A 26,632-nucleotide genomic window follows, 5' to 3' on the forward strand; every position below is an offset into this window, starting at 1 on the left:
GGCGGTCATTTTCAACAGCAGTGATTTTTGTGAAGTTACCGATGGCAGCTGCAGATTGGAGCCAACCCAAGGACAGCACCATCACTGAGGGGAGGTCCCTGACTCCTGCTCCAGGGGCCCCTAGGGCCAAAGAGAGACCCTCAGCTTTCTCCTGTCTTAGCACCCGTGTGTCCCCATGGACCCTCTGGCCCCAAGCCCTGAACCCGGGTTTCTGCCATGCCTCCCCTCCCCATCCCTTCACTCTGTTCTGAGGTTGTGATTTCCTTTGATTGATTGATTTGTCAGTTTCTCCCTCCATGGTGAACTTCCTGAGAGTAGACACACACAGTACCACCTCAGGGCTGGTACAGAGCCCCACCCATGGTAGACCCACTAGGTCCCATGGTAGACCCACAAGATGTGTTTGTCAGCTGACTGGCACGGGGACTCACTGGGCTGCCAGGTAAACCCTCTTTACCCACCCAGGATCCAGCAGTTTGCTTTGGGGACCCCAGAGTCAGTGAGGCTGCCCTCCCCATCCCCCCATTGGGCAGGGAAGGGCATGGAGCTGAGGCCTTCGGAAACAACAGGTGTGGCCTGCCTTTGCCTTTGCTTCTGGGGTTCCCTCAGCACTCCCATCTGGAGGCACTCCAGAGAAACTGAGTCACAGGCTCCAAGAGTTAGGAGGGAGAGTTAGGACATGGTCAAGTGGGCCTGTATTCACTGTGGGCAGCCCGTGTTGTGTCTGAAGGATGCCTGAGGACAGTGTCAGCCTGAGAGCATCCATGCCCTTCAAACAGGGCTTTGGGTAGAAGCATCTTCATGGCCCACAGTTCTGAGAAGTCCCCCTCCAGGGGCGTTGTGGGAGCCCCTAGAACTCAGATCTCCATGCAGAATGCTGTCTTCCTGTCATTCCAAAGGAAGTCAGAAGAGTCAGTGAGCCATTTCCAAATTTGGCTTCCAAAAACTACCAAAGAAGGTACTTTTCATAGTGGAGTATTGAACAAAGCAGCCCACACGCTGGAGCTCCTTAACCTTTGAGCCTCTAACACAGAGCTGCGTGTTTTCTGCTACCTGCAGACTGCTCTGTGCATGGCGCTCTGGGGAGGAGGCAGGAGCGCCCCAATGCTGGAAAAAGAAACCCCACGCACAGCCCCTTTTTCTCCTCCTCCACCCCTCCTTCACCCCCCCTCACTTTGTCCCTTCCCTCCCTCCCTCTCCCTTTCTCTCCCTTCCCCCCTTTCCTCCCTAGACTCCATCCCTCATCTGTCAGAGCTATTCGTTTGGAAGCCCTTCCCAGTCAGAACACACTCCTCCTGGGGATCATGGGCCAAGTAATTTCAGGCTGAATCCACCTGAAGCCCAGGAAGCCTGCGTGGGCATCCATGTGGGGGTCTTGCCAACCCTCTGCCTCTGTCCCATCCCCCATCCAGTTAATGTGTCCGTGGCCTTATGAAGGGGTTGACTCTGTCATGAAACCATGCATGGGCTGCAGTGGAGAGAGGCTGTATCAGGTGCTGCTCGGGGGCTCACAAGAGACCCCCACCCGTGGTGGCTGAAGGCTGAGGCCCGCAGGGCGGCCTGGCCCCTGGGTAGCTGTGTGTTGAGTTCTGCTGTGTTGGGAGGCAGTGGGGGGTTCGGGCCAGCCTTGCGCCTGTCTCTTCCACCTATGCCTAGCACACTTGGATGGAGTGCTACACCTCAAGTGAGCCCCAGAGCTTCCTTGGCCTTAGCATGAAGCTTAGAAAAGCAGTCCCAGGACTTCCTGGATCACCATCCCGGCTGAGGCCTCTCTGAGGGTGGTCCCTTGGCCGGATGGAAGGAGGAGCCTGGGCCCACGTTCTTTGGGAGACTTCCTTCCTTCTGGGGACAACATGGGGAAGCACACCTAGGCTCCCAGAGGGCCCACCTGCCACTGCCCCGTCGGTGTCACCTGTACAGCAATCTCAAGTGCCATGACAACCACCCGCAGTCCTAGGAAAAGCAGTGCTTGGCTGAGCTCCTCTGTAACCATCCTTCAGAGTGTCCGTCACTAAGCAGCCACTTTCAGCCATCACTTCCTCTGGGTCACTGAAAACATTTGTCATTTCCTGTTTTCTCTATTTTCCAATGATCCTAATTGTCAGTGTCAAAAGGCAACAACTGTTTTCTTGGGGCTTATCTTTGGAGCACACTGATTGAGAACAAAGGATGGGGGCCTCTGTCTGCAAAACAAAGGAAGCCGCCTCCTGGGGGGCCTGGAGAGAACGCTCTGGCTGCTCTGCCAGGGACGGGGCCAGGCGGGGAGCAGAAGGCTGGCGGTGCCCCCCCCCATGCCCCAGTGGCATGAAGAGGTTCCTGCCTGACAGCAACACCCCCGGATGGCCAGCATCAGCCCTTCTGTTTGGACTTGGAGTTTCTGTGGCCCCGACTAGACTTTCCCTTCAACTCTGGATGTGCCGGATTTTTCTCCTTGGATGAACGCTGGCCAACATCCCACTGTCCCTGTAACCCTAACCCTTTAAGAAGCAATTTCTGTCATCTGGCAGATACTGCCCACTTCCTCCACTCTGACCCCTGCCCCAGCCTCGCCTTCACTCTGGTTTCCCAGGCCCTGGGGGCGTCTTCCTCTCTATCTCCTTCCCTTTGGACTCTTGGGCCCATCGTTGTCATTCCCTGCTTTTTCTTGCGTCAACCTCTGTAGCTGCCACCTGCCCCTCTCCCACCCTGTACTACTGTGTCATTTGGTGAACCTAATGGAGCAGTCAGTGGGGATGGAGTTAGAGTTGGTGTAGATAGAATTAGAGTTGGTGTAGACAGAGGGCCCAGGAGCCGGTCCCGGAAGCAGCAGGCTAGAGAGATGGAAGCACTGGACCTGCAGCTGGGAGACACTGCACTTACCCAGCCATGTTGCCTGGAGCACGTCACTGACCCTCTGTGAGTCTCAGCTGTCACATCAGTAAGCTGGGGCTATAGATCTTCTGCCCGGATCTCCTGGCACAGTAGGAGGGTGACTGGGCAGACCAGAGGTGAGAGCTGCCTTCAGAAATGCCTGCCTACCCTAAGCATCTCAGGCAGAGCCCAGCACCCCTCCCCAACCCCATCTCCCCGACTTCCCAGCGGCATGGCCTTGGTGATCTTATGACCCCTGTGATCCTCGGGTCCTGCCCCTGAAACAACGGCATGCTTTAGCAGGAAGAGGGCCGCCCCAGGGGAAGGGAGGCAAGAGCTTGGACAGGAAGCAAGCTAAGGGCAGGATGCTGAAATCGCTCGCCATGTAGTCCACCCACTGCCACGTGTTCATGTTCGTGTTCGTCCTCTGCCTTGGCAGGAACTGAGGCCGGGAACTGCCGCCAGACCTGGGAGCTGGGCACTCTCCCAAGCACCGGCCGTCCGCCCCAGCCCCTTCACATGCCAGCCATCCAAGAGTGGCGAAGCAGGCCACCCGGGCAGCCTGTGTTGTCTGGTCAAGTCTTCTTCTGGCCTCTGCAGGGGTGTGGGGGACGCAGTTCCAAAGTAAACTCAGGGAGAATGTACTCCCTGATGGGGCTGCCTTGGATGTTGGCACACTGAGGAGCAGAGAAGGGGAGAGAAATGGCAGTGGGTGAGCAATGGACTGCGAGTCATACCCAGGGCCCAGCCACAGCCTGGCACCAAAGGACTGAGGGTCTTGGGGCAAGTTATGCCTTCTGCAGGCCCTCAGCTGGCTCTCTGGTGGTGGGCCTCTCGAGGCGCTCCCAGACTTGGGGCTGGGACTGTAGCCCTGAAGCTTGGCTCCTCTCTGTGCCCACCCAGCTTAGAGATGGAGATCAGAAGCCCGTTCCCATCACCCATGCTGCTGCCCATCAGGAAAGCGAAGGGAAGCTGGGAATGGGTGACTACTCTGGGTGTTGGGCAATGCATCCATGTGAGCAAGTGATCACCCCTGCTCTTCATGCCAGGACCACCCAGAACGAGCCTTGGCCCTTTTCCCCATGACACCCTGGGCACCCACCACCACATAGCCCAAAGGTTGCTCTGCCCCACCCCTGATTTCCCCAGTTGGTTCAGCCATTCTTTGCCCACGTGTTTGGGAGCCCAAGCCCCATTGCTTAGTGTCCTCTGGGTGCAGCCAGTTTGGGTCTCCCTGAGACTGGCCTGCCCAAACTCTTGTCAGCACTGCCGACATGGTCTGGCCAAAGCAGAGGAGTATAGGACTGTCACCTCCCTCCTTCCACATACTCTGCTTCTATTAATGCAGCCTAATGTCACATTTCCTCCTTTGGTGACTGCATCTAACTGCTGCCCCATCCCGAGCAGAAGGACATCGAGAATGCCTAAACCTTTTCTCTCCATGCTCTTGCTATTTAGCTCCGTGTCTCCCCGCCACCATCCTATGCTGTTGCAATTGCTTTTTAACTCAGGTGCCGAATCCTACTTGTATCCATACCTGTGAAGTTTTGCTAGGTAGGGTGGGGCATGCATGCGAGTGTCTGTTGGTGTGTTCACTCATGCTTTCTGCTACACCAAAGTCACGTCTTGAGTCTCCACACAGCAACACCAAGGCTAGAATTTATTGGTAGCCCGAATCTAACACTTCTTTTTCATCTTCTACTTAGCGAGAGAAGCAGAGATCAGGTCTTATGGCAATGACCCCTGAACAGCGCAGTTCACCTATCGCCCAACGGATGAGTCAATTTCAAGGTAAACAGTTAAAAGTCCATGTTCTCAAAGGGGTGAGTGGTGGAGACTGTGTGAGGTTGGAGGAGAATTCCCTCCAGCATAAACCATTACTGAGATGATTCTGGAAAGCATTGATGAAAAGAGAGTAGGTCTGTGAGGCATTTCCATGGCACCTTGGTTGGATCTGTCACATGGAAAGTGTCAGTAGAGTCCCAGTTGAAGGCCCAGTCTTAATGACTCTGAAATCACTGTTTGATTGAAGAGATTGACTCAACCATGTAATCAACATTGATTGGCTGAAAATACAGCTGTTAGCCAAACACTACAGATGATCTCTGCCAAACTAGCCTGGGAGACATGTTAAGCAGTTGTCCCCAGCCAGTAGTGACATTGGGCCAGGACAGGGGTATTCTTGCCTGGGGCTCGGAGGAGGCTGCTTGCCTTCCAGTGAGTGTTCAGCATCTTCATTGTAGCCTGGTGGCGCCATAGCACTATCACTCCTCCATTCTCTTGCAAAACCCCCTTTTCCTTCGGGCCTGATACCAGCTGAATGCCCCCACCTGTTCAAGCTGGAGTGGCATGTCAGGTGTGCCTTAGCCTCAGGGACCAGGCAGACAAGTTCCAGGCCAATGTCAAGAGGTGGACATCCTTCAGGGGATGGGTGGTACCAAGCCTGTGTACGGATTGTATGGGGTTTATAAAAGCAGGCCCAGACCCCGTTCATGGAGCTTAAAATCTATGGGCATTTTCAGTCCAATGTGATCTACTCTTGGGCGGAGGGGAGCTGTGAGCACAGACCTGGGGGGTCTAGGAGGGCTTCCCCCAAGAACTGTAGTCCAGGCTGAGGGTGGAGGAACAAGGGGAGAGGAGGATGCTCGGTAGGAGCCAAGGGCAGGAGGTGAGAGGTCAGTGCTGGGCCAGTGGCTCCCCGCTGGCCACTGCAGCCCAAGTGGAAGACACCTTTGGAACTGACCCCCGCTTCTCTCTTTCGGTAGCCATCCAAGATCAAGTCATCTCTAAGTGTAGCCGGACCAAGGCAAGCTCCCCACCCAGCCAGTGCATGATACCACCCAGAGCTGAGCTCCTTCATAGCAGTCTGAGTTCAGGAATGGCCTCACCCATCAGGCAGCAGAGCCAGGAGACTATGGGCATGCTCTCACCAATCCCCTGCAGGCAGCAGGGGATTTTCAGCTTCAGACCCCCGTTTCCCACACCCTCACAGTTGGGCCACAACCCCCTGGGCAGCCTCGGCTCCACCTACCAGCACATGGGGATGCCCAAGGCTGCTCCTGCAGGATTGCCCCTGCCTAGATTCTATCCCAGGCCCCTGGGCAGCCAGGCCCTGGGTCCTCACCATCCCAGACAGCCGCAAATGTCAGGAATGTCCACCGTACTCCACAGCACTTCCTGGGTGGTGGCAGCAGCATCTCTGCACACCCCAGTCTTGAGGGAGCCACCCCCGAGCCAAGAAGCTCATGGCATGCAGCAGCATTATGATAGCAGTGCCATCTTTGCCAAGGCCCTTGTGACAACCTCCCTGGAAGCCCCGGTGTTTCCCTTGCAGCAGGCAGTTGTGTCCCCTAGTCGGGTGGCCCCAGAAGGCAGACCTAGCCAGAAGGTGGGTCCTGTGCCCGCCAAGCCCAGCTTCGGCCTGCTGGGCAACAAGAGTGTCAGGCAGAGCCCGGTGCAGGGTCCCGTGCCCACACCACATGCCACCAAGTCCCTCCAGAAAAGTATGGTCAGCTTCAGGCCTGAGAGTCCCATCCAGGCCATCGAGCCACCAAGCTCTGTGGCTGCCGCTGCTGCCCCCTCCATCGTGGCTGCCGGCCAGTCCCCAGCCAGTCCCTGTGACAGAACAGGGAGCCCATCTGAGTCGTCGTCCCAGTCCCCACTGGACGATCTTATTTCACTCCCTGACTGTTCTGAAGTGGATTTCGACACTTTCATGATGGATTCCACCGAGAGCCCAGATGAAGACTGGATGGGCAACCTGAGGCTGATCAGTGGCCCTGTAGAAGACCAGGCTGCTGACAAGGGTGCCAAGGCCCAGAGTGCGGGCCATGTCCCCCAGAACGCTGACAAGCTTTAAATGCCCTAGAAACCTCCACGTGGCCATCACTCCGGGGAGTGATGTGAGTCCATAGCAAATTTACCACTGGCCCCACACAGCCACATGCTTATTGCCTCATTACAATTTGAGGGGCGGCAGCCCACACCCATCCCTCTCTCTACCTGTGACAAAATGGAAATCTGGTGATTTTTCAAGCTACCTGTACATATCTGAAAATTTTGTACATGGTTTTCCTAAACGTTCATGACAGAAGTGTTTATACTGCGTTTTGTGAGTTTGTAATTAAGACGATGGCTTTCGTTTCAACAGAGTTGTGTTTATTATGCCATTGTCCGTGTGTATTCTACATTGTTCAAATATGCAGACTGTGTTGTTCATTCCAGCCATACCTTATCAAACCAGGTGGCTGAGTTGCTTGCGCTTTTGATGCAGTGGTGGATGTGACCAAGAGGTGTTGTGCAAACTGACAAATGCCAAATAGAAACTCACTTGGCCATCTATTCCCGTTTCCACTAAAACTTGTATCACCCAGTGTGATTCTTAATGTCTTTTGCAAACCTTGCAGCATCTTCTAGCTCTTTCCTGATGAGCCTGTTACGGCACAAGCCATTTTATCATTAAGTAGCCTGCAGAGGAATTATTTGCCAGGAGGTAGAGAGTTCTGGCGGAGAAGGCAATGGCACCCCACTCCAGTACTCTTGCCTGGAAAACCCTATGGACGGAGGAGCCTGGTAGTCTGTAGTCTGTGGGGTCGCAAAGAGTCTGACATGACTGAGCGACTTCCCTTTCACTTTTCACTTTCATGCATTGGAGAAGGAAATGGCAGCCCACTCCAGTGTTCTTGCCTGGAGAATCCCAGGGACGGGGGAGCCTGGTGGACTGCCCTCTGTGGGGTCACACAGAGTCGGACACGACTGAAGTGACTTAGCAGCAGCAGAGAGTTCTGGATATTTGAGAAAAGCAAAGAGAGTCTGTGAGCTGGGCATCTCTGAGGGTTCTACCCTTTATCACTCAGACAGTTTGTACTACTATAACGGGCACCTTGCAGGGGGAGGCAAGATGCTCCTGATTTAAGGCCTTTCAGTATTTGTTCTGATGTAAGGCTCTGTGGTCTGGGGGAAAAAATGAGTCTGTAAACACGAATAGTTGATTTGGGTTTTGTCACTGATGTTTTCTATTTGCAGTTTTCATCACGTATGTTTAAGTGTCTTACAGAAAACCCACACCCACTGTCCTGTAAACTTTTGTCAATGTCCAGACTCTGTGTAATGACATTTTAATTGCCACCTGGTATTTTGCCTCTGCATTTGAAATCTGGCATCTGTTTCAAGCAAGTGTTTTTTTCTTTGTTCTGTAATAAACAGGAGAAAAGTACCTCTGTGTTTTCATTTTCCCAGGGAGCATTCGGAGTCTACAAACCCGTGTCAGTTAAGCCTGCTGGTGTCTTTGGTTCTTTCTGATGGTGCTCCCTGTCTTGGGATGCTTGGGCACTGAGAGGAGAGGGGCAAGAAGTTTGTGTAGCCTGCACTGCGATCCTTTCACATCACAGCATAGAAGCACATCCTTTATGGTGTAGGCCGCTATGACTGACTGCACTGAGGGCAGGGGGCAGGGGGAGGCTTGCGTTGAGAAGCTAGTTCTCCACCACCACCCTCTTTCCACTGAAAGGGAGACAGCCAATTAAAGATCCAATGTCTCTCACGTAAGGGGTTACCCACATAGGGTGGCTGGAGGTTGCAGGGACCTGGAGACTGAAATTCCATCACTTCACACAGAGATCCAGGAAAACCCTGGTGAAGGCATGGTCCCGGGAGAAAATGGTCTTCCCACTCTTCCCCTCCCTGTCCCTTGCTCTTCCCTCAAGGTCTAAACTAAGGGCAACCCTGATATTCCTGAGCACTACAGAGGGTAGAGCCTGGTGGTCTGGGACGTTGGGCCGGGACATAGGAGGTGTGCCGCCATCTTGCCCCCTTCAAGCTCGGTGCCCCGTTTCTGGGCCCCGCTTCTCCTGGCCCATCAGTCCTGATCTGCTGCCCAATCCCTGCTTGGCCTCCTCCTCTCCCCGCCCTCCCCACCAGCAGTTGCCGGCAGCGTCTTGGCTGCAGGCTGTTTCCAATTTAAACTGCATGAAAACAAGTGCCCTTGTCACCTCACACTAGGGCAAACCCCTCACAGCAAGAAAGTGTCTTCTACAGTGTTTCACTGAAATATAGCCCCATTTTGAAGCAGATCCTAAAGAGATGGGACCTGTGCCTCTCCCACAAGGTGCCAGGACTTGGTGCATAGGTGACAGAGGTTGCATATGGAACCACATCTCCCCAAAGGCAGCAAGGAAGCTAGTTGGGGACCCCTTTGCACACACTATGTGCTGTAAAAGTGCAGCTGAAGCACCAGCTGTGATCACATGTAACCAAAATTGAATACACACATTGAGCCCCATAACTGGCAGGGAGAAGACCTACTCATCGTCAAGGTATAAGATGTTCCAACAGAAGGACTTTGGGGGCTGAGGAATGCAGGTACAATGCAGCAGGCCTGTCCTGTCCTGTCCAGTGGAGCCTAAAATGCTCTAAGAAGCATCTAAGGAGATCCCCCCCCCATGCGCCACTCAATGGCTGTTACTGGGGGCAAAAATCCACAGAGGTAGAGGCAGACCTCCCTAGTCTGTGGGCCAAAGGGATGGTGGAAGCAGTCAGGGGCCCAAAGGCCCAGTGGTTGACCCACCTGCTCCCACAGCCCCTCCTGCTTCCTGCAGAGCACTCCTCGTAGATCTGGGGAATGGGAATGTCCTGTGAGTGTCGCGCAGCTCCAAACATGACTCCATGTCAGGGGCTTGGCCTCTGTTCCCCCTGTGTGAACTCAAGTGCCCCAGTGGTGCCAGGCCCCAGGCAGGCCCCAGCTGCCCCTCAGGGCCTGACTGGGGCATTTGGGCCCACCTCTCTTGTCCCCTATCCCCAGTGGGCTCAGGGGTAGCAGGACTCACCTGCCCAGAAACTTGCTCACAGCCAACCAGTTGGGGTGCTGAAGGCCAGCCAGTGCAGCAGAGCCTCCTCAGCTCTGCCAGCCTTCAGAGTCCCGAAATAAAAGCTGAGCTTGGCCTCCTGAGCTGAGTTAACTTCCCATCCCAATCACATATCGACCTCAAGGCTGAGCCAAAGTGGACAGCACCCCCCAGCACTTCCTGCCACCTGACCCTGCTTGGCCTCACTGGCCCCAGCAGGCCCTTCCAGCCTGTTCCTCCTAGCAGTGGTTGTCCCACGCTACTCCTGCCCAGAGATGGCAGCTCCCACCATTGTGCCATCACTCAGCTGCCCTCTCTCCTATACCCCTCCACCGTCAGCCTCTTCTCTGCTGGAGTCTTCCCAAGGGAGTTGAACTGGGCCATATGCAAAGGTCTTCACCTACCTCAGCCCATCCAGCTGCAGCTCTGATGCCCTGCCACTCCTCCCCTGACTCTTGTCAGCCCAGAGCTATCTGACCCCTGTCCTGCTCCTTCCCAAGTACACTGGCTGGCCAAAGGGCCAACTCCTGGCCATAAACCCAATGGAAGCTTCTCGGTCCTTCCAGAACAGCACTGCCCCTTGGCTCCTGGGAGTCCCCTGGGATGCTTCTTCCCCTATGAGGTCCATTTTCTCTTGTTGCTTCCTCTCACCTGCAAGGCCTTCTTCCCTTGCTCTCTTTCCTCCAGTTTCTACCCTGGGAGACAAACAGGTTCCTGAGCCTGCATCTAGCCTCCAAGCATCTCAGAATATTGACAGCCCAGCCACAAAGAGCGTGGTGTGTCTGGGCAAGAAAGAATGAAAGCGTTTAGATACTGCTCAATGACCCCCACAAGGAGGGTTCGCCCTGAACCTGCTTCAGACAGCAGCTTTGGTTGGAGGCCCCTGGCCTGTGCAGGTCCTTCACTGGGAGGGCCAGGAGGACCTTGCAGGTGGGGCCTGAGGTCTCCCCACGGGTACACGAAGACCAGCAGTACCAGTGGGGAGGTGCTCTCTACCCACCCTGTCCCATCACCCTGCTCTTCAGCTCTGAGGCCAGTCCTGGGGGAAATGCTGGAGGTTGCCAGAGAGTTATGTGAGACTCCAAGGCCTCCATCCTCCCTTAAAGCAGGCTCCAGCCCCTTGAAGGTCCATTTCTAATCAGTCCCCCTTCAGTCTGGAAAGTCAGGGGATCTGGCAGTGGACACGGGCTTTGGGAGAAGCACAGGCCATTGGCCATTCCGTGATTGAACAAGCATGCTTGTGCCAGGCACCAACGGGTAGACAGACATGGTCCCCAGACTAATGGAGTAAACCAGGGAGTGCATCTGTCAAGGTCATGCACAGGAATAGTACCAGGAGTAGATTACGAATGTGTGTGTGTGTTCCCCCAAGAAACAAAACCAATAGGAGATTGATTTACCATAAAGAATCAGCCTACACACTTATGGGGGCTGAGAAGTCTTGTGGTCTCTGGTCTGGGGCCCCCAGAAAGCCTGTGGTGTCGTTCCTAAGACCAGAGAACCAAGGGAGCCAATGGTGTAAATCCTGTCTGAAGTCCACAGGACAAGCTATCAGGGTGTCCAGCTATCAGGCTGCAAACTCGGGCAGGAGCTGGGACTGCAATCCACAGACTGAATTTTCTCTTCCTCAGGACAACTTAAGCTTTGTCCTGAAGGCCTTTCAGTGTGGCTGAAGCCACACTATTCAGGATATTCTCTTTTACTTCACATCAGCTGACAGTAGATGTTCACCACATTTCCACAGTACTTTCACATCAGTATTTGATTAAATAACTGGCCCATGTAGCCTAGCCAGGTTGACGGGGGACACATGATTGACACATTAGCAAAGACAATCACAGCAAGTTGCATTAACATCTACAAAGGAAACACAAAAGGGGCAGAGAGTGAGAGACCCCAGTGTGATGGGGCTGGTGGGGACACTCAGGAAAGAGTGATTTTACTCTCAGGGAATGAAATCTGAGCTGAGATGAAAGGATGAGAGGGAAGAATGATGAGAGGGAAAGAGCTTGGGCAAGAATGTTCCCAGAAGAGGAAAGAGCACATACCAATTTGGGGAAGAAGGGGGAAAAAGTCAGTGGTTAGGGCCCAGTGAGCTAGGCGGGGAGGGAGGAGTTGGGGTCCCGAGGTGGACAGGACCCTGGAGTCTGTCTTGATTCCACAAGGGAAGCCTCGGGTCATGCCAGTACCTCCACTCCAGCTGGAGGATGGACTCCAAAAAGAACAGGGGTGGCTGGTGTTGAGGGCCTGCTTCTCCCTAAGGACTTCCCCTGGATATCTCCAATCCTGAAGGTCTAAGGTGAACTTCTCAGGATCCCTGCAAGCTCGGGAAGCCTTCTGCTCAGTGGAAGGTGGCCATCACACCCTGCTAAGGGCCTCAAATCCACTTGGTATTCAAGTCCAGATCTGGGAGTCATCCACGATGTTTGTCTTTCTCTCGTCCTTTCTGTATCATGGAAAGATGGGATTTCTCCCCCACGTCCATCTGCAAAATCTCTGTGATCACAATAAAAACCCCAGCAGGATTCTTTTCTGGAACATGACACAGTGATTCAAGGCGACTCATCTAGTAGTTCAATAAGACAAGAATTGCCAGGAAACTTCTAAATAAGAAGACTCCAGAAAGGGTTCTAGCACTATCAGATATTAAAATGTATCACGAAGCTACTATATTTTAAACAATGTGGCTCTGGCACAGGAAAAGACAGATGAGTCAGTGGAAAGGAAATAGATAAAAGTATATATGGGAATTAAGACAATAGCAAAGTGGCATTTCAGATCAGCAAGGGAGACTCAATACACAGTGCTGGAAAAACTGACTGGCCATCTGCACAGTAAATCTGGATCTTCTACCTCCCTCCTGACATCAAGATAAATTCAGATTCAAAGATTAAAATAGAGGAACCCATAAAAGCACTATAAGAAAACAAGGGTGGGTATTTTCATAATATCAATGTAGATCAAGCTCCTCCTATCATGACATGAAATCCAGAAGCCATAAAGGAAAATTTTATAAAATTGTCCACACAGAATTTTGAAACTTGCGTACAGAAAAAAACACCATGAAAGTCAGAAGATAAATGACAAATTTAGGAAAATCAAAGTTTTGGAACACCTGACAGACAAAAGGTGATTTACTTAATATTTACAAATAAAAGTAGTAGACTGTCTCCGACAAGAATTTCGTAACAATATCATTCACAGTAGCCAAAAACTGCAAGCAACTCAGGTGTCTATCAGTAGAAGAAGGGATAAAAGCAACTCCACTGTATCCATGCAATGCAATACCAGCATCAACACAGAGGGATACTCCTTGGACACTTGTCAAATGCATTATGCTGCCAAAAAGAAGTCAGACTCAAAAAACACAGGTACTGTATAAATCCATTTATACAAAGTTAAAATAGATAAAAGTCATCAGAAGTGAAGAAAATCAGAACAATGGGACCCTCACAGCAGTATGGGGATTGACTGAAAAGGGGGACAAGGAGACTTTCTGGAGTGGTGGTCAATTTTCTATCCTGCTAAGGATGTGAGTAACACACGTGTATGCACTGCCAAAACTCAGAGAATGGTTTGCTGAAGATCAGGACATCTTGCTGTTAAAAACATATTGCCTAAAATAGAAAAATCTTAAACAAATATTGAACTCTAGTTAATGATCTGCTGGAGTGCTTAGGGGTGAAGTTTACTCATATCTGCAACTGATTTTGAAAGACATTTTAAAAAGATGCTTGATGGGTGGATAAAGGGATGGGTAGAGAGACAGAGAGGTGTGATTAGGCAAGTAGAAAAATGTGTTAATCGTAGACTCTAGGAGGTGGGTCTGTAGAGATTCAATATACATTTCTTCAAACTTTTCTGATGACTTAACATTTTTCAAAATCAAATATTGGGGGAAAAACAGTTTTTAAAAGTAGAGGGATGCTTTTTAAATAAATGTCTAACAATTTGAGGTGGGAGAAAAAGGTCATAGAGACCAGTTTTTTATTTGAAAAAAAGACAGGGGAATGTTTGATTTTCCTACAGCTTCTTTTCTGGAAGCCAGTGTAGCTGAGCACAAAAGTACAGGCACCTCAACAGCCACTCACTACAACTAGACAAATTGGTTTTGTCTCACCTCTTCTGACACCATTTTGCAAAAACTGATCACTCAAACCATCGTTTACTTGTTTTTCTCACCTGAACTGTCTCCATAGTCTCAATATTTTTTTAATCAAAATATTGGTTTTATTTTTCTAATTTTTATTGAAATATACTTGATTTACAACGTTGTGTTAGTTTCAGGTATATAGCAAAGTGATTCAGTTATGTTTTATATATATAATATATATGTTCAGTTATGTTTTATATTATATATATATATATATATTCTTAGATTCTTGTCCATTATAGGTTATTACAAGATACTGAGTAGACTACCCTGTGCTATACACTTGATCCTTATAGGTTATCTACTTTATATGTAGTAATGTGTATCTGGGGCTTCCCAGGTAGCACTAGTGATAAAGAACCCACCTGCCAATGTAGGAGACATAAGAGACATGGGTTCAGTCCCTGGGTCAGGAAGATCCCCTGGAGGAAGGCATGGCAACCCACTCCAGTATTCTTGCCTGGAGAATCCCCATGGACAGAGGAGCTTGGCAGGCTACAGTCCACTGGGTCACACAAAGTTGGACATGACTTAAGGGACTACTCATGCATGTAAATGTGTATCTGTTAATCCCAAACTCCTAGTTTTATCCCTCTTCCCACCTTTCCCCTTTGGTATCCATAAGTTTGATTTCTATGTCTGTCAATGTATTTTAATTGTTCTTTTTAAATGTTTCTATTTTCACCTTCTTAGTTAAAGTACCTTGATAAACATTTATTCTTTTGTATGTACTACATAAAAATTCAGATAGAGCTCTTTCAAATCACTAAGAAAAAAACTAACTGCCCCAGCAGGAGGAAATGAGCAAAGGATATGAACAGTCAGTTAATAGAAGAGACAGAAATTGCCAGTGAACACAGAGGATGCTAAACCTCCCCTGTAATGAAAGGAAGGCCAATAGCACCAACGATGCTCTGTTGTTGCCCTTGTCAAGACCTTTCTATCAATCTGGTCTCAAACATAACAACAGACAATAGCCAATGAAGCTGGAGCCTGGGCACACATGTGTTCTCTCTCCTCCACTCCTCTATGGAGGACAAATGCATATAACTTTTGTGGGCACAGCTTAACAATTATTGGGAGAATTTCAGCCTTGGCCATGCATCAGAACTGCCCATGGAGCTTTTGAAAAATACACCTTCCTGTGCCCTAACCTCAAATAATATCATTTAGAGGGGCTAGAGTGGGACCCACAGATCTGTTTTTAAAACTGCAAGATTGAGTATGACTGGCTTGGCTTTGGACATGATAGGAGTTTTTTTTCAGAGAAATTCACATAGGTATTCAAAGATATGTGAACAAAATTGTTGATTACAGCATTGTCAGACCTAGCCCTATATTGGAAACAATTCAAGTGTCCAAAATAAGGGCCAATTAAAGCCATTCGATGGAGTAGTATATAGCTGTTAAAAGCATGCAAAACTTTTCATTTGGTGGAAGTCTGGGTTCCACTGTTCAAACTAGAATCCATCCAAAGCCAACTTCTACCAATCTGAGAGCCTCAAACATTCCTTTCTTGTTTAGATCCTCTCATCTTTCCCCCTCCAGAAAGCCAGTCAAAGGGCTCATTAACTGACCATCAGTCCTATCTACTAGAAGAAATATTCCAACAGCAAGCCAAAGAATAAAAGGTCCAACCAGAAATGAGATGTGGCATTTCTCTGTGAAAGGAAAACTCTGAGGCACCTGCAATTTATGTGTAAAGACTCATAGGATGGAGATCAGATCGGCTATAGGTGTGAACTTGCATGTTGCCTTGCAGAGATGCTTTCTAGGAATTGAAAGCTTTGAGGAATGGACAAGTAGCAACAAGACGCAGCACTTGCCAAAGAATCTTAGCAGCAAATTTGATTCAATTTCAGGGCCAATATCTAAACTTCGCTCTAGTAATCTTAGGATCACGATGGGGAAAGCTGGTAGGTTTCTGCAATGGCAGTTGTCTTTTTTTCCTTCTCGGGTCTGTCCTTCTCCCTCCAGGGTATCTGAAACCTAACGTTACCTACATTGTGGGACTGCCTTTCAGATTTCAGTGTGCTTAGTCCCGTTGTATTGATTCTCCCTCCTCTGGCACATCATATGTGTATCTTCAGATTCTAGAGTGCATGATAAGAGTAGACCCAGTATCGAGGGTAGAAAGCAAAAAACTGGTGGGACAAAGAGAGCTGGAAATAGACATTGGTGATTTGACATTGTATTGTTTCCATAAACATGATCACATTAAGGTGAATGTTTTTCTGCTCCATACCAATCGTCTTTCCATTTTCAGTGCCAGATACATGTGTTTAAAGGATCATACCATTAAAACTCAATTTGCCTTAAAAAAGAAAGTGCATGGCAGGAGCCGCCCCCACCCCCACCTTACATACATACCTGAGACCTACCACAGTGCTTCCTTGGCTTCCCTGGTGGCTCAGACAGTAAAGCGTCTGCCTGCAATGTGGGAGACCTGGGTTTGATCCCTGGGTAGGGAAGATCTTCCTGGAGAAGGAAATGGCAACCCACTTCAGTTCTCTTGCCTGGAAAATTCCATGGATGGAGGAGCCTGGTAGGCTACAGTCCATGGGGTCACAAAGAGTCAGACACAACTGAGAGACTTCATTGGTTCACCACAGTGCAGGCTCTGCTTCTCCCTGTCCTCTGTGCCCTGTTCACCCACTACCCTGTGTCATCACTTCAACCTGCTTTTCAAATGATACAAAAGGAAGTGGCCTTCAAGTCACTACTGCCACCTCTAACCTCCCCCTGAGGCAAGTACACCTGAAGAAGCCAGGCCAGGCTCCCCACTTGACACTGATGTAGGGGGCTGACCAGGAGAGTGCACACACACACACAATGATATTTTCATAAGAGTTCTTGCCACCTGCAGTAACCTGGTCTGCTCATCAGGAAGAAGGTCCCCAGAGCTGTTCCCCAAGGGTATCCCTGGGGCAGGAACAAGGCAGGGGCCTGCTGTTGCCTTGTGTTTTCTGAAACACGGGATAGCCACAGCTGCAAAGCTCCTCTAGGGACAAGGCTCGGCATGCTGACCACTCTGGCCCACAAGCAGAAGTGGGAGGGCTTGGTAAGCGTGGACTCCAGCCTCATGGGACTTGGACATAATCTAAGCTGAAGGGCAGCACAGGGCAACCATGAAGCCTGGAATGCTGGTGCCAGAGCCCCTGGGTTCAAATTCCATGAGTTCACTTCCTGTTCCCTGTGCCTCAGTTTCTCCATCTGCCAAATGAGATAATAATAGTATATCCACCTCAGAAAGCGGTTGTGAGGAGGAAATGAGCCAGTACCTTGCTCAAATGACTAAACGTCATTATACCATTTGACACTCCTGGGAAATAGCCAAGAGAAATAAAAACAAGTGTCCATACAAAAACTCGTTCACAAATGTTCATAGCAGCACTACTCATGGTAGCTGAAAAGTGGAAACCACTCAAATATTCGTTGGGTCAGTAAGCAAAATGTGGTCTCGCCATTCAGTGGAATAGTGTTCCTTCTTAAAAAGGAATTAAATTCTGATTCATGCTACAATTTAGATGAACCTTAACATGATGGTATGTGAAAGACGATGGTCACACAAACTCACATATAATATATATAATTTAATTCATTTGAAAGTCCAGAATAGGCAAACCCAGTAGACAGAAAGTAGATTAGTGGTCGCCAGGGGCTGGGGGCCATGGAGGGGTAAGAGAGTGGCAGCTAAAAGGTAGAAGATTTCTTTTTGTGGTGATGAAAATGTTATCAACTTGGCTGCGGTGATGGCTGCACGTATCTGTGAATCAACTCAAAATGATTGACTTGTACACTTTAAATGGGTAAACAGCACATTGTGTGAATTCTTTGTCCACAAAACTGGTTTAAAAACAAAACTTTTATATTAAGATAAACTGTTAATCCAAAAACCTGTCCTTTCCCATCAAATTAAATTCTAATAAATAAGAACCAGTATGTGAGAAGCCTGGTGACCAGTGCTGGATACCAGCCACTCCCCTCTCCTGGAAGCTCCACCACCACCCCAGGCGGGGATTTGAAGGCAGAACCCTAGCACCTGATTCCTCACCCCTGGGCACAACCTGGCCCTGGCTGGGCTGTGATGACCAAGGCAACAGGCTGGGACCCTACCCGGGAGGGGTCTCTGATTCGAGGGGCAGAGGCCCTTGAGAGAAGAGAAGGTCGTGTGGGGCCAGGGAGCCTCAACCCAGCATCAGTCGGCAAATTTACTTGACACAGATGACCACCTTGACCTCTTTCCATCCTGAGTCCTTCTCGAGTCTTCTGGGAGCATAGGACCATGAGCAGGGGTCAGCCTGGGGCTGGACACAGAAGTCCCTCAGGGCAGCTGGGGACTGCCACCCTGCCCTGTCTCAGGTGGCTGTTTCCACATGGTGACGTTAGCTGGACCCTTTGCAGGATGAGATTGTCCTTTGAATGAGAAATAAATAAGGAAGTGACTTGCTCTTCTGCCTCTAGCAGCTGCTCATATTAAATCTGCCTCCTTAAGCAACAGGCCCATCTCCTCTGTGGTCACCAAGTACCAACCAGGGCTCAAACCACACCCCTTGCTCCACCCTTAGCATCTTTCATGCCCTTATCTCTTTCTCAGCTTTGGCTCTCCTGGCACTTTTCCAGCAGTCTGTACCCATCGTGCCCAGGGACAACCCTACCATCCACCCTGGGGACAATCTCCACCATCTACCCTTGTACATGGGAGCTCTCTGGTTTTCTTAGTTGCTTCTTTTTATCCTTCAAGGAGATGATTTGTAATCTTTTTTAATATAAATTTATTTATTTTAATTGGAAGTTAATTACCTTACAATATTGTATTGGTTTTGCCATACATCAACATGTATCCGCCACAGATATACACATGATTCCCATCCTGAACCCCCCTCCCTCCTCCCTCCCCGTACCATTCTTCTGGGTCGTCGCAGTGCACCAGCCCCAGTTACTAGAGCTAATCAATTATTTGTAATCTTAAAGAAAAACATCATTCCTTGGGCAAAATGTCAAGCTAAAAATTTATTAATGTTTTATTCTCTTTCATATTTCTTTGTGAGAGGTATTCTACCCATAATATTCTGGTCACAGGAAGAAGATAACAAGAAAGATAAAGCCAACTTATGATACCCCAGATAGGATTCTTGTGTTCATGTCAATAAAATCTGGAAAACCAGAGTTTATCTACAGAGTAAAGATTTTTCTTCTAAATTCCTTTGACTCCTGTGGTGGTCAGCTTTACCTGTTACCTTGGCTAGGACCTGTTACCTTGGCTAGTTGTATAATCAAACACTCAGGTAGGTGTTGCCATGAAGGTATTTGGTAGATGTGTTTAACATCTATAATCAGTTGACTTTTAAAAAATTATTTATTTATTTGGCTGCCCTGGGTCTTAGTTGCAGCACACAGAAGCTTATTTGCGGCATGCTAACTCTTACTTGTGGCATGTGAGATCTAGCTCCCTGGCCAGGTATCCTGCATTGGGAGCATGGAATCTTAGACACTGGACCACCAGGAAAGTCCCTCATCAGTAGACTTTAAATAAAGGAGATTGCCCTCCACCATCTAAGTGGGCTTCATCCAGTTGAAAATCAGTTGAAAAGTTTTAAGAGCAAAGACTTAAGATTTCCCTGAAAAGGAGGGAAATTTTGCCTCAAGGCTGCAGAATCACTTCCTGCTGAGTTTCCAGCCTACAGATTTGCCCTACAAACACAGAATTGTGTAGGCCAGCCCCCAGCATCACAATTCCTTATAATACACACACATTCTCTCTCTCTCCTGCGGGTTCCATTTCTATGGTAGAACCCTGACTGATGCAGTGCTCACTGTCATCATATCAAGAACTAAGCCCATTTTCTTATGTGCTACATGTGCAGAAAAGATGAAAAAGAGGCGGTAAGGACTGCCGTCCCGCAGCCTCTCACTCCACTTCAGGCCAAAGGGATGGTGGGGAAAGGAAAGGAAGAGCTAGAAGTGCACATGCGGGTCTCACCTTTCCCCATGGGACTAGAACCCCGTGCGGGCTAGGTGGAGGCTGGGTCCACATGGGAAGGTGATCTAGGGAAGCTGAAAGCTAAGAGGCCTCCTCACTCCCCATGTGAGGGCCTGGGAGGAGCAGCGGTGGTGGGGGACAGCGAGGGGAGGAGCCCATGGGCCCGCCTGGATGCCACCTTGGAAAGTGGTGGAGAGAAGGGGCACCTTTACCTCCAGGTATGACTTGATCCAGGGATCAAATTGTCAACACCTGTTGGATCACTGAAAAAGTGAGAGAGTTTCAGGAAAACATCTACTTCTGCTTTATTGACTATGCCAAAGCCTTTGACTGTGTGGACCACAACAAACTATGGAAAATGCTGAAAGAGATGGGAATACCAGACCACCTGACCTGCCTCTTGAGAAACCTATATGCAAGTCAAGAAGCAACAGTTAGAACTGGACATGGAACAGCAGACTGGTTCCATACAGGGAAAGGAGTATGTCAAGGCTGTATATTGTCACCCTGCTTATTTAACTTATATGCAGAGTGCATGATGAGAAATGCTGAACTGGATGAAGCACAAGCTAGAATCAAGATTGCTGGGAGAAATATCAATAACCTCAGATATGCAGATGACACCACCCTTATGGCAGAAAGTGAAAAATAACTAAAGAGCCTCTTGATGAAAGTGAAAGAGGAGAGTGAAAAGTTAGCTTAAAACTCAACATTCAGAAAACTAAGTTCATGGCATCTGGTCCCATCACTTCATGGCAAATAGATGGGAAAACAGTGGACACAGTGAGAGACTTTATTTTTTTTGGCTCCAACATCACTGCAGATGGTGACTGAAGCCATGAAATCAAAAGACTCTTGCTCCTTGGAAGAAAAGTTATGGCCAACCTAGACAGCATATTAAAGAGCAGAGATATTACTTTGCCAACAAAGGTCCATCTAGTCAAAGCTATGGTTGTTCCAGTAGTCATGTATGGATGTGAGAGTTGGACTATAAAGAAAGCTGAGTGCTGAAGAATTGATGCTTTTGAACTGTGGTGTTGGAGAAAACTCTTGAGAGTCCCTTGGACTGCAAGGAGATCCAACCAGTCCATCCTAAAGGAGATCAGTCCTGAATATTCATTGGAAGGACTGATGCTGAAGCTGAAATGCCAATACTTTGGCCACCTGATGGGAAGAGCTTACTCGTTGGAAAAGACCCTGATACTGGGAAAGATTGAGGGTGGGAGGAGAAGGGGATGACAGAGGATGAGATGGTTGGGTGGCATCGCCAACTCAACTGACATGAGTTTGAGTAAGCTCCAGGAGTTGGTGATGGACAGGGAGGCCTGGCATGCTGCAGTCCATGGGATTGCAGAGAGTCAGACACAACTGAGCGACTGAACTGAACTGATGACTTTAAAAGGTATGACCTCCAACCTGACAAGACCACCCTCCTCAGTGGAGGCCCATGAGGTCCCTGACAAAGACCCCTTTGTTTTAGCACTTGTGAAGAGTTGCACAGCTATACATTTCCAGCCCAGACACCAGGCTCTGCATCATCACTGCTCACACCAACACTCAGGAGCTTGGCTGAGAGGCCCTTCTACACAAGAGGAAGCTGTGCTCACAGAGGTAGAGCAACTTACCTGAGGTCATGCAGGTGATGAAAGAGGAGTCGAAAAGAACCCACAAGTGCCCTCTTATCCCTCTGTGCTTAGCCACCAGGCAGCAGCACCATGCAACAGCAAAAGACACCCTCCAGAGGCACCGCTGGGCCCAGCAACAGGCCTGGGCAGCTACCAGCTGCTCTCTCCTCCTCAGATGTTCACCTCCAAGTGTGGCTCTAGAGGCAGAAGAGTCACAGGAAGAATGGTGACCTCCACACCCTCATTTCACAGTAAAGAAGCCACAGAACAAAAATGCAGGGCCTCAACTGAGGCCAGGGAGTTGCCTTTACTTTTGGGGGTCCACTGCCCCAACCTACCATGGGCAGATGACCTCTAGGAAAGTGAAACCCCTGTGCCAGGATCTGCTCAGTCCCTGGGTGGGGAGTGAGCAGAGGCCTCATCAAGGTGTCCAGCAAGCTTGCCGTGGTACATATAGTCAGCCCAAGACTGGGCCAGTCTCTGCCTTGTGCCACCTGAGATGAATGGGTGGCATCACCAGACCAGGAACTTCAGAGTGCTTCCAACATGGGAATCACTAGAATGGGGTCACCAACCCAGCCCAAGGCAAGCTATGAGGAAGGCCCTTGTCTTAGTCAGCTGGAGCTGCCATAACAAAATACCATGGACTGGGTAGCTTAAACTACAGACACTTATTTTCTCTTCATTCTGGCATTTGGGAAGCCCAAGATCAAGATGGCCGCAGATTTGGTTCATGGTCAGACCCCACTTGCTAGCTTGTAGATAGCCACCATCTTGCTATATCCTCATAGGATGGAGAGAAAGAGCTCTGATGTCTCTTCCTCACTTGTAATGGAACAGTCTTTATTGGATTAGGGTTCCACCCTTATGACTTCATTTAACCATTATCACCTCCTCAGAGGCTCTATCTCCATCTAGAGTCACATTGGGGATTAGGAATTCAACATATAAATTTGGGGGGGAGGGACAGAAACATCCAACTCATAATAGCCCTTCTGTAACTTCTACCTACCATTGGGATATCCAGGTTGTCATTCCATTTGGAGGCTCTCCAGGTAGAACAGAAAGCATGGGGGGATTTGCCAAAGGCCAGTGAGCAACCTGCCTGATTTTGTTAAATGTCCTTGCTGAAGGGTGTCCCAGATGGACAGAAGTGAAGCCCATATGCATGGCCAGTGTCAACAGTTCTTAGATTCCTGTTAAAACTCTAGCAGGCAAACACGACAGTGCCTGGCATGTACCCACACAGTCACAGTGAGGTGTTGGGGACATGCTCATAAAAGTCAGAAGAACACAATTCTGTCATCAAAATGGCCTGCTACAAACTCAAAAGGCCAGGGAGCATGAGAGCATCAAAAAGATGCTACATAGTCTCCAAAAATGTTCCTCGAAGAGGCAGAGCTTCAGTTCACCCATAAAGTCAAACGGCCCCCTCTGGGATTGTTCTGGGTACCGTAGATGCCTTAGAGACACAGGGCCCATATTCTCCAGTCCAGTCCACCAAAGAGACTCATGATCTGCTGGAATGTAGCCAGGACAAGGACAGGAGCCCAGGGCACTCAATGTCACAGTTCTGATTTGAGTTCATTGGCAACATTTTAAAAATGGAAGCTTCCTCCCCACACCAAATTCTGATAGATTTTGTGTTTGGCTTAGAATATCTTTGCCTCTAAAGTTCTCTTCCATACCAATTTTAGTGTTTGCTGTGTTTCCTCTGTGAATGCCCAGCACTGGGCCAAGTGTTTTTCATGGGTGCCTGGTGAAGTGGAACCTTGCCCCTTTGCCAGTCCCTTCAAGATCCCCGGAACAGTATTTTTGTTTGTTTGGGGGGGGGTTGTTTTGGTTATTTTTATCATAAGAGAGTCCTGGGCCTCACCCCTCACAGTTCTGGGAAAATGAGGCAGCCTGACAAAGGCTGTCTCTCTTCAAAGCTCTTGATGCACAGAGTTGAGCTGGGCTGGGCTGGGCTCCAGGCCCCAAGAGAGGGGCTCAGAGATGCCAGGGACAAGCTGCTCAAGGGTTGGGGAGCCTGGGAACCTGGCAGGGGCAGGCTGGGGAGCGTTCCTGACCCTGTCAAACCCAGGCTGGAAGAACCAGACATGAACATGAGGCAAAGGGCGGGGCAGCCAAAGTCGCATGTTTCCAAACAACCTCTTTTAACAGCAGAAGCATGTTGGCTATTTCTTGGTGTTTGACATTTTCTCTAGTGAAGAGAGGCCAGGGGGCCCAAGGGGAAGACTGCACGCAGAGTCTGGGTTTGAGTTACAGCTCAGTCTCTCTGTAGCGGTGTGATCCTGGGCAACTCAAGAGCCTCCGTCAGAGTTCCCCAGCCAGAAAGGGCCAATCCAAGAAGCAGATGTTCAAAGCCAGTGCTCTGAACCATGATACCACACTGCTCAGCAGCGATGCCAAGAAATGGTGTTATCTAAGTCTTCTCAGTGGTGCTATGTGCTTCTGTGTTGCTGGAGAAGACCCTTGAGACTCCCTCCAACAGCAAGGAGATGTCAATCCTAAAGGAAATCAACACTGAATATTCACTGGAAGGACTGATGCTTTTGAACTGTGGTGTTGGAGAAGAGTCTTGAGAGTCCCTTGGCTGCTAGGAAATCAAATCAGTCAATCCTGAAGGAAGTCAGTCATGAATATTCATTGGAAGGACTGATGTTGAAGCTGAAGCTCCAATACTGTGGCCACCTGATGCAAAGAACTGACTCATTTGAAAAGACCCTGATACTGATCACTCATTATCAGAGAAATGCAAATCAAGACCACAATGAGGTACCACTTCACACCAGTCAGAATGGCTGCGATCCAAAAGTCTGCAAGCAATAAATGCTGGAGAGGGTGTGGAGAAAAGGGAACCCTCCCACTGTTGGTGGGAATGCAAACTAGTACAGACACTATGGAGAACAGTGTGGAGATTCCTTACAAAATTGCAAATAGAACTGCCTTATGACCCAGCAATCCCACTGCTAGGCACACACACTGAGGAAACCAGAATTGAAAGAGACACATGTACCCCAATGTTCATTGCAGCACTGTTTATAATAGCCAGGACATGGAAACAACCTAGATGTCCATCAGCAGATGAATGGATAAGAAAGCTGTGGTACATATACACAATGGAGTATTACTCAGCCATTAAAAAGAATACATTTGAATCAGTTCTAATGAGATGGATGAAACTGGAGCCAATTATACAGAGTAAAGTAAGCCAGAAAGAAAAACACCAATACAGTATACTAACACATATATATGGAATTTAGAAAGATGATAATGATAACCCTGTATGTGAGACAGCAAAAGAGACACAGATGTATAGAACGGACTTTTGGACTCTGTGGGAGAGGGCAAGGGTGGAATGATTTGGGAGAATGGCACCGAAACATGTATACTATCATGTAAGAAACGAATCGCCAGTCTAGGTTCAATACAGGATACAAGATGCTTGGGGCTGGTGCACGGGGATGATCCAGAGAGATGATATGGGGTGGGAGGTGGGAGGGGGGTTCAGGATTGGGAACTCATGTACACCTGTGGCGGATTCATGTCAATGTATGGCAAAACCAATACAGTATTGTAAAGTAAAATAAAGTAAAAAAAAAAAAAAGAAGAAAAGAAAAGACCCTGATGCTGGGAAAGACTGAAGGCAGAAGAAGAAGGGGATGACAGAGGATGAGATGTTTGGATGGCATCACCGACTCGATGGACATGAGTATGTGTAGGCTCTGGGAGCTGGTGAAGGACAGGGAAGCCTGGCGTGCTGCAGTCCATGGAGTTACAGAGTTGGACATGACTGAGCGACTGAACAACAACAGTCTTCTTAGTTATAATAATAACCCTAACATAGGAACACTCCACATTGTCCAGTATCCAAGGACACCCCTGAAGTCTATGTATTTTTCCACTTCTCTACACAACTATTCCACATTTTCACCTCCCTTCACCCAAAAGTAGAAACAATCAGACCATAACTGGCACATACCTACCATGGGCTCACACCTGTACCTGCTCACCCTGCCTCTCCTGCTGTTACCACAGAGACCCGTCCTTGTGCCCCTCCCCAGAATCCTGGATCCCAGTCACATCACCTTCAAAAGAGCTTTGCTCCTGCATTTATCCCGGTTATCTCCTTTCACTGCTGCGCACTCAATCCCTCCCTCCTCTGGATGATTCTCCCTGTATCCCTCTCCTTAGCTCCTTATCTCCCTCAAGCTAACTGCCTCACTTCTCTGCTTCTACTCACAGCATAAGTTCTTCGAAGACTGCCCTCTACAGCTTACTGTCATGTCTTCATTCCCACTGTCTCACCAGGTCACTCTAATCGGGTTCCCAGCACCATCACACCAGCACAACAGTTCTTATCAAAGTCACCAGCTGAGGTTCTGCAGACGAGAAGCTCGGCAGATCCCGGGTGGTCCCTGCACTCTCCCGGCATGAAGACATCAGGGGGTTTCCTTGGGTACCTAGTTCAGGCTTCCCAAGATTTGAGGAGAGGGTCCAGGGTCTGTTGTCCTTCAGCTAGACTCCCAGATGGCTAAGAACTCCTTCTATGGGAATCAAGAACTCAGGCTCTGGTAGCAAATGACATGTAAGAGGACTTGGGGGAAAAGCAAGGTTTGCCCATGGCAGGAAGGGGACAGCTGGTTCCCTGCTGCTGGCGGGAGGCCACCACTTGCCAGGGCCAGCCAGAAGCTGACCTCTGTTGCAGCCGACATGACTCCCCTGTCCCTGTGCTCTGCTCTGCTCCTGCTGTTGCCCACCACCTCTGGCAGCCATGCCACTGCCAGGTGTCCTTGAAGGGACAGCAGTGGGTGGACCTCCCCAAAGGGCTAGCCTTCTCCACTAAATCCACCACCAGTGCCCATCAACTCACTTTCCACCCTCCACAGGGACTTGTAACATCACATGTGCCCTGTGAACTTGGGCAGGCTCCTCTCCCTCCCTGGGCATCAATTTCCTCACCAAGACGAAAGGGTTCAGTCAAAGTCTCAAGTTCTTTCTAGCACCAACAGTCAGCTAGGCAGAGTGATTCTTTTATATATATATATATATTTATTTATTTATTTTAATTGGAGGCTAATTACTTTACAATATTGTATTGGTTTTGCCATACATCAACATGAATCTGCCACGGGTGTACACGTGTTCCCCATCCTGAACCCCCCTCCCACCTCCC

The 26,632-nt window shown here is 49.3% G+C and overlaps 1 protein-coding gene across 2 annotated transcripts in view; it reads left to right on the forward strand.

Annotated features, from left to right (window-relative positions):
- The window catches only part of MAMLD1 (mastermind like domain containing 1), a 57,455-nt gene extending 49,390 nt beyond the window's left edge, over positions 1-8,065 (forward strand). For both annotated transcript variants that reach the window (XM_040265423.1, XM_040265424.1), the window contains 2 exons: positions 4,557-4,641; positions 5,616-8,065. In XM_040265423.1, coding sequence (XP_040121357.1) covers positions 4,557-4,597 — 41 coding nt within the window. In that variant the 3' untranslated portion in view covers positions 4,598-4,641; positions 5,616-8,065. The remainder of the gene's footprint in view (positions 1-4,556; positions 4,642-5,615) is intronic.
- Positions 8,066-26,632: the final 18,567 nt, after the last annotated feature.

The sequence above is a fragment of the Oryx dammah genome, unplaced genomic scaffold, assembly GCF_014754425.2.
Source record: "Oryx dammah isolate SB20612 unplaced genomic scaffold, SCBI_Odam_1.1 HiC_scaffold_23, whole genome shotgun sequence".
Lineage (NCBI taxonomy): Eukaryota > Metazoa > Chordata > Mammalia > Artiodactyla > Bovidae > Oryx > Oryx dammah.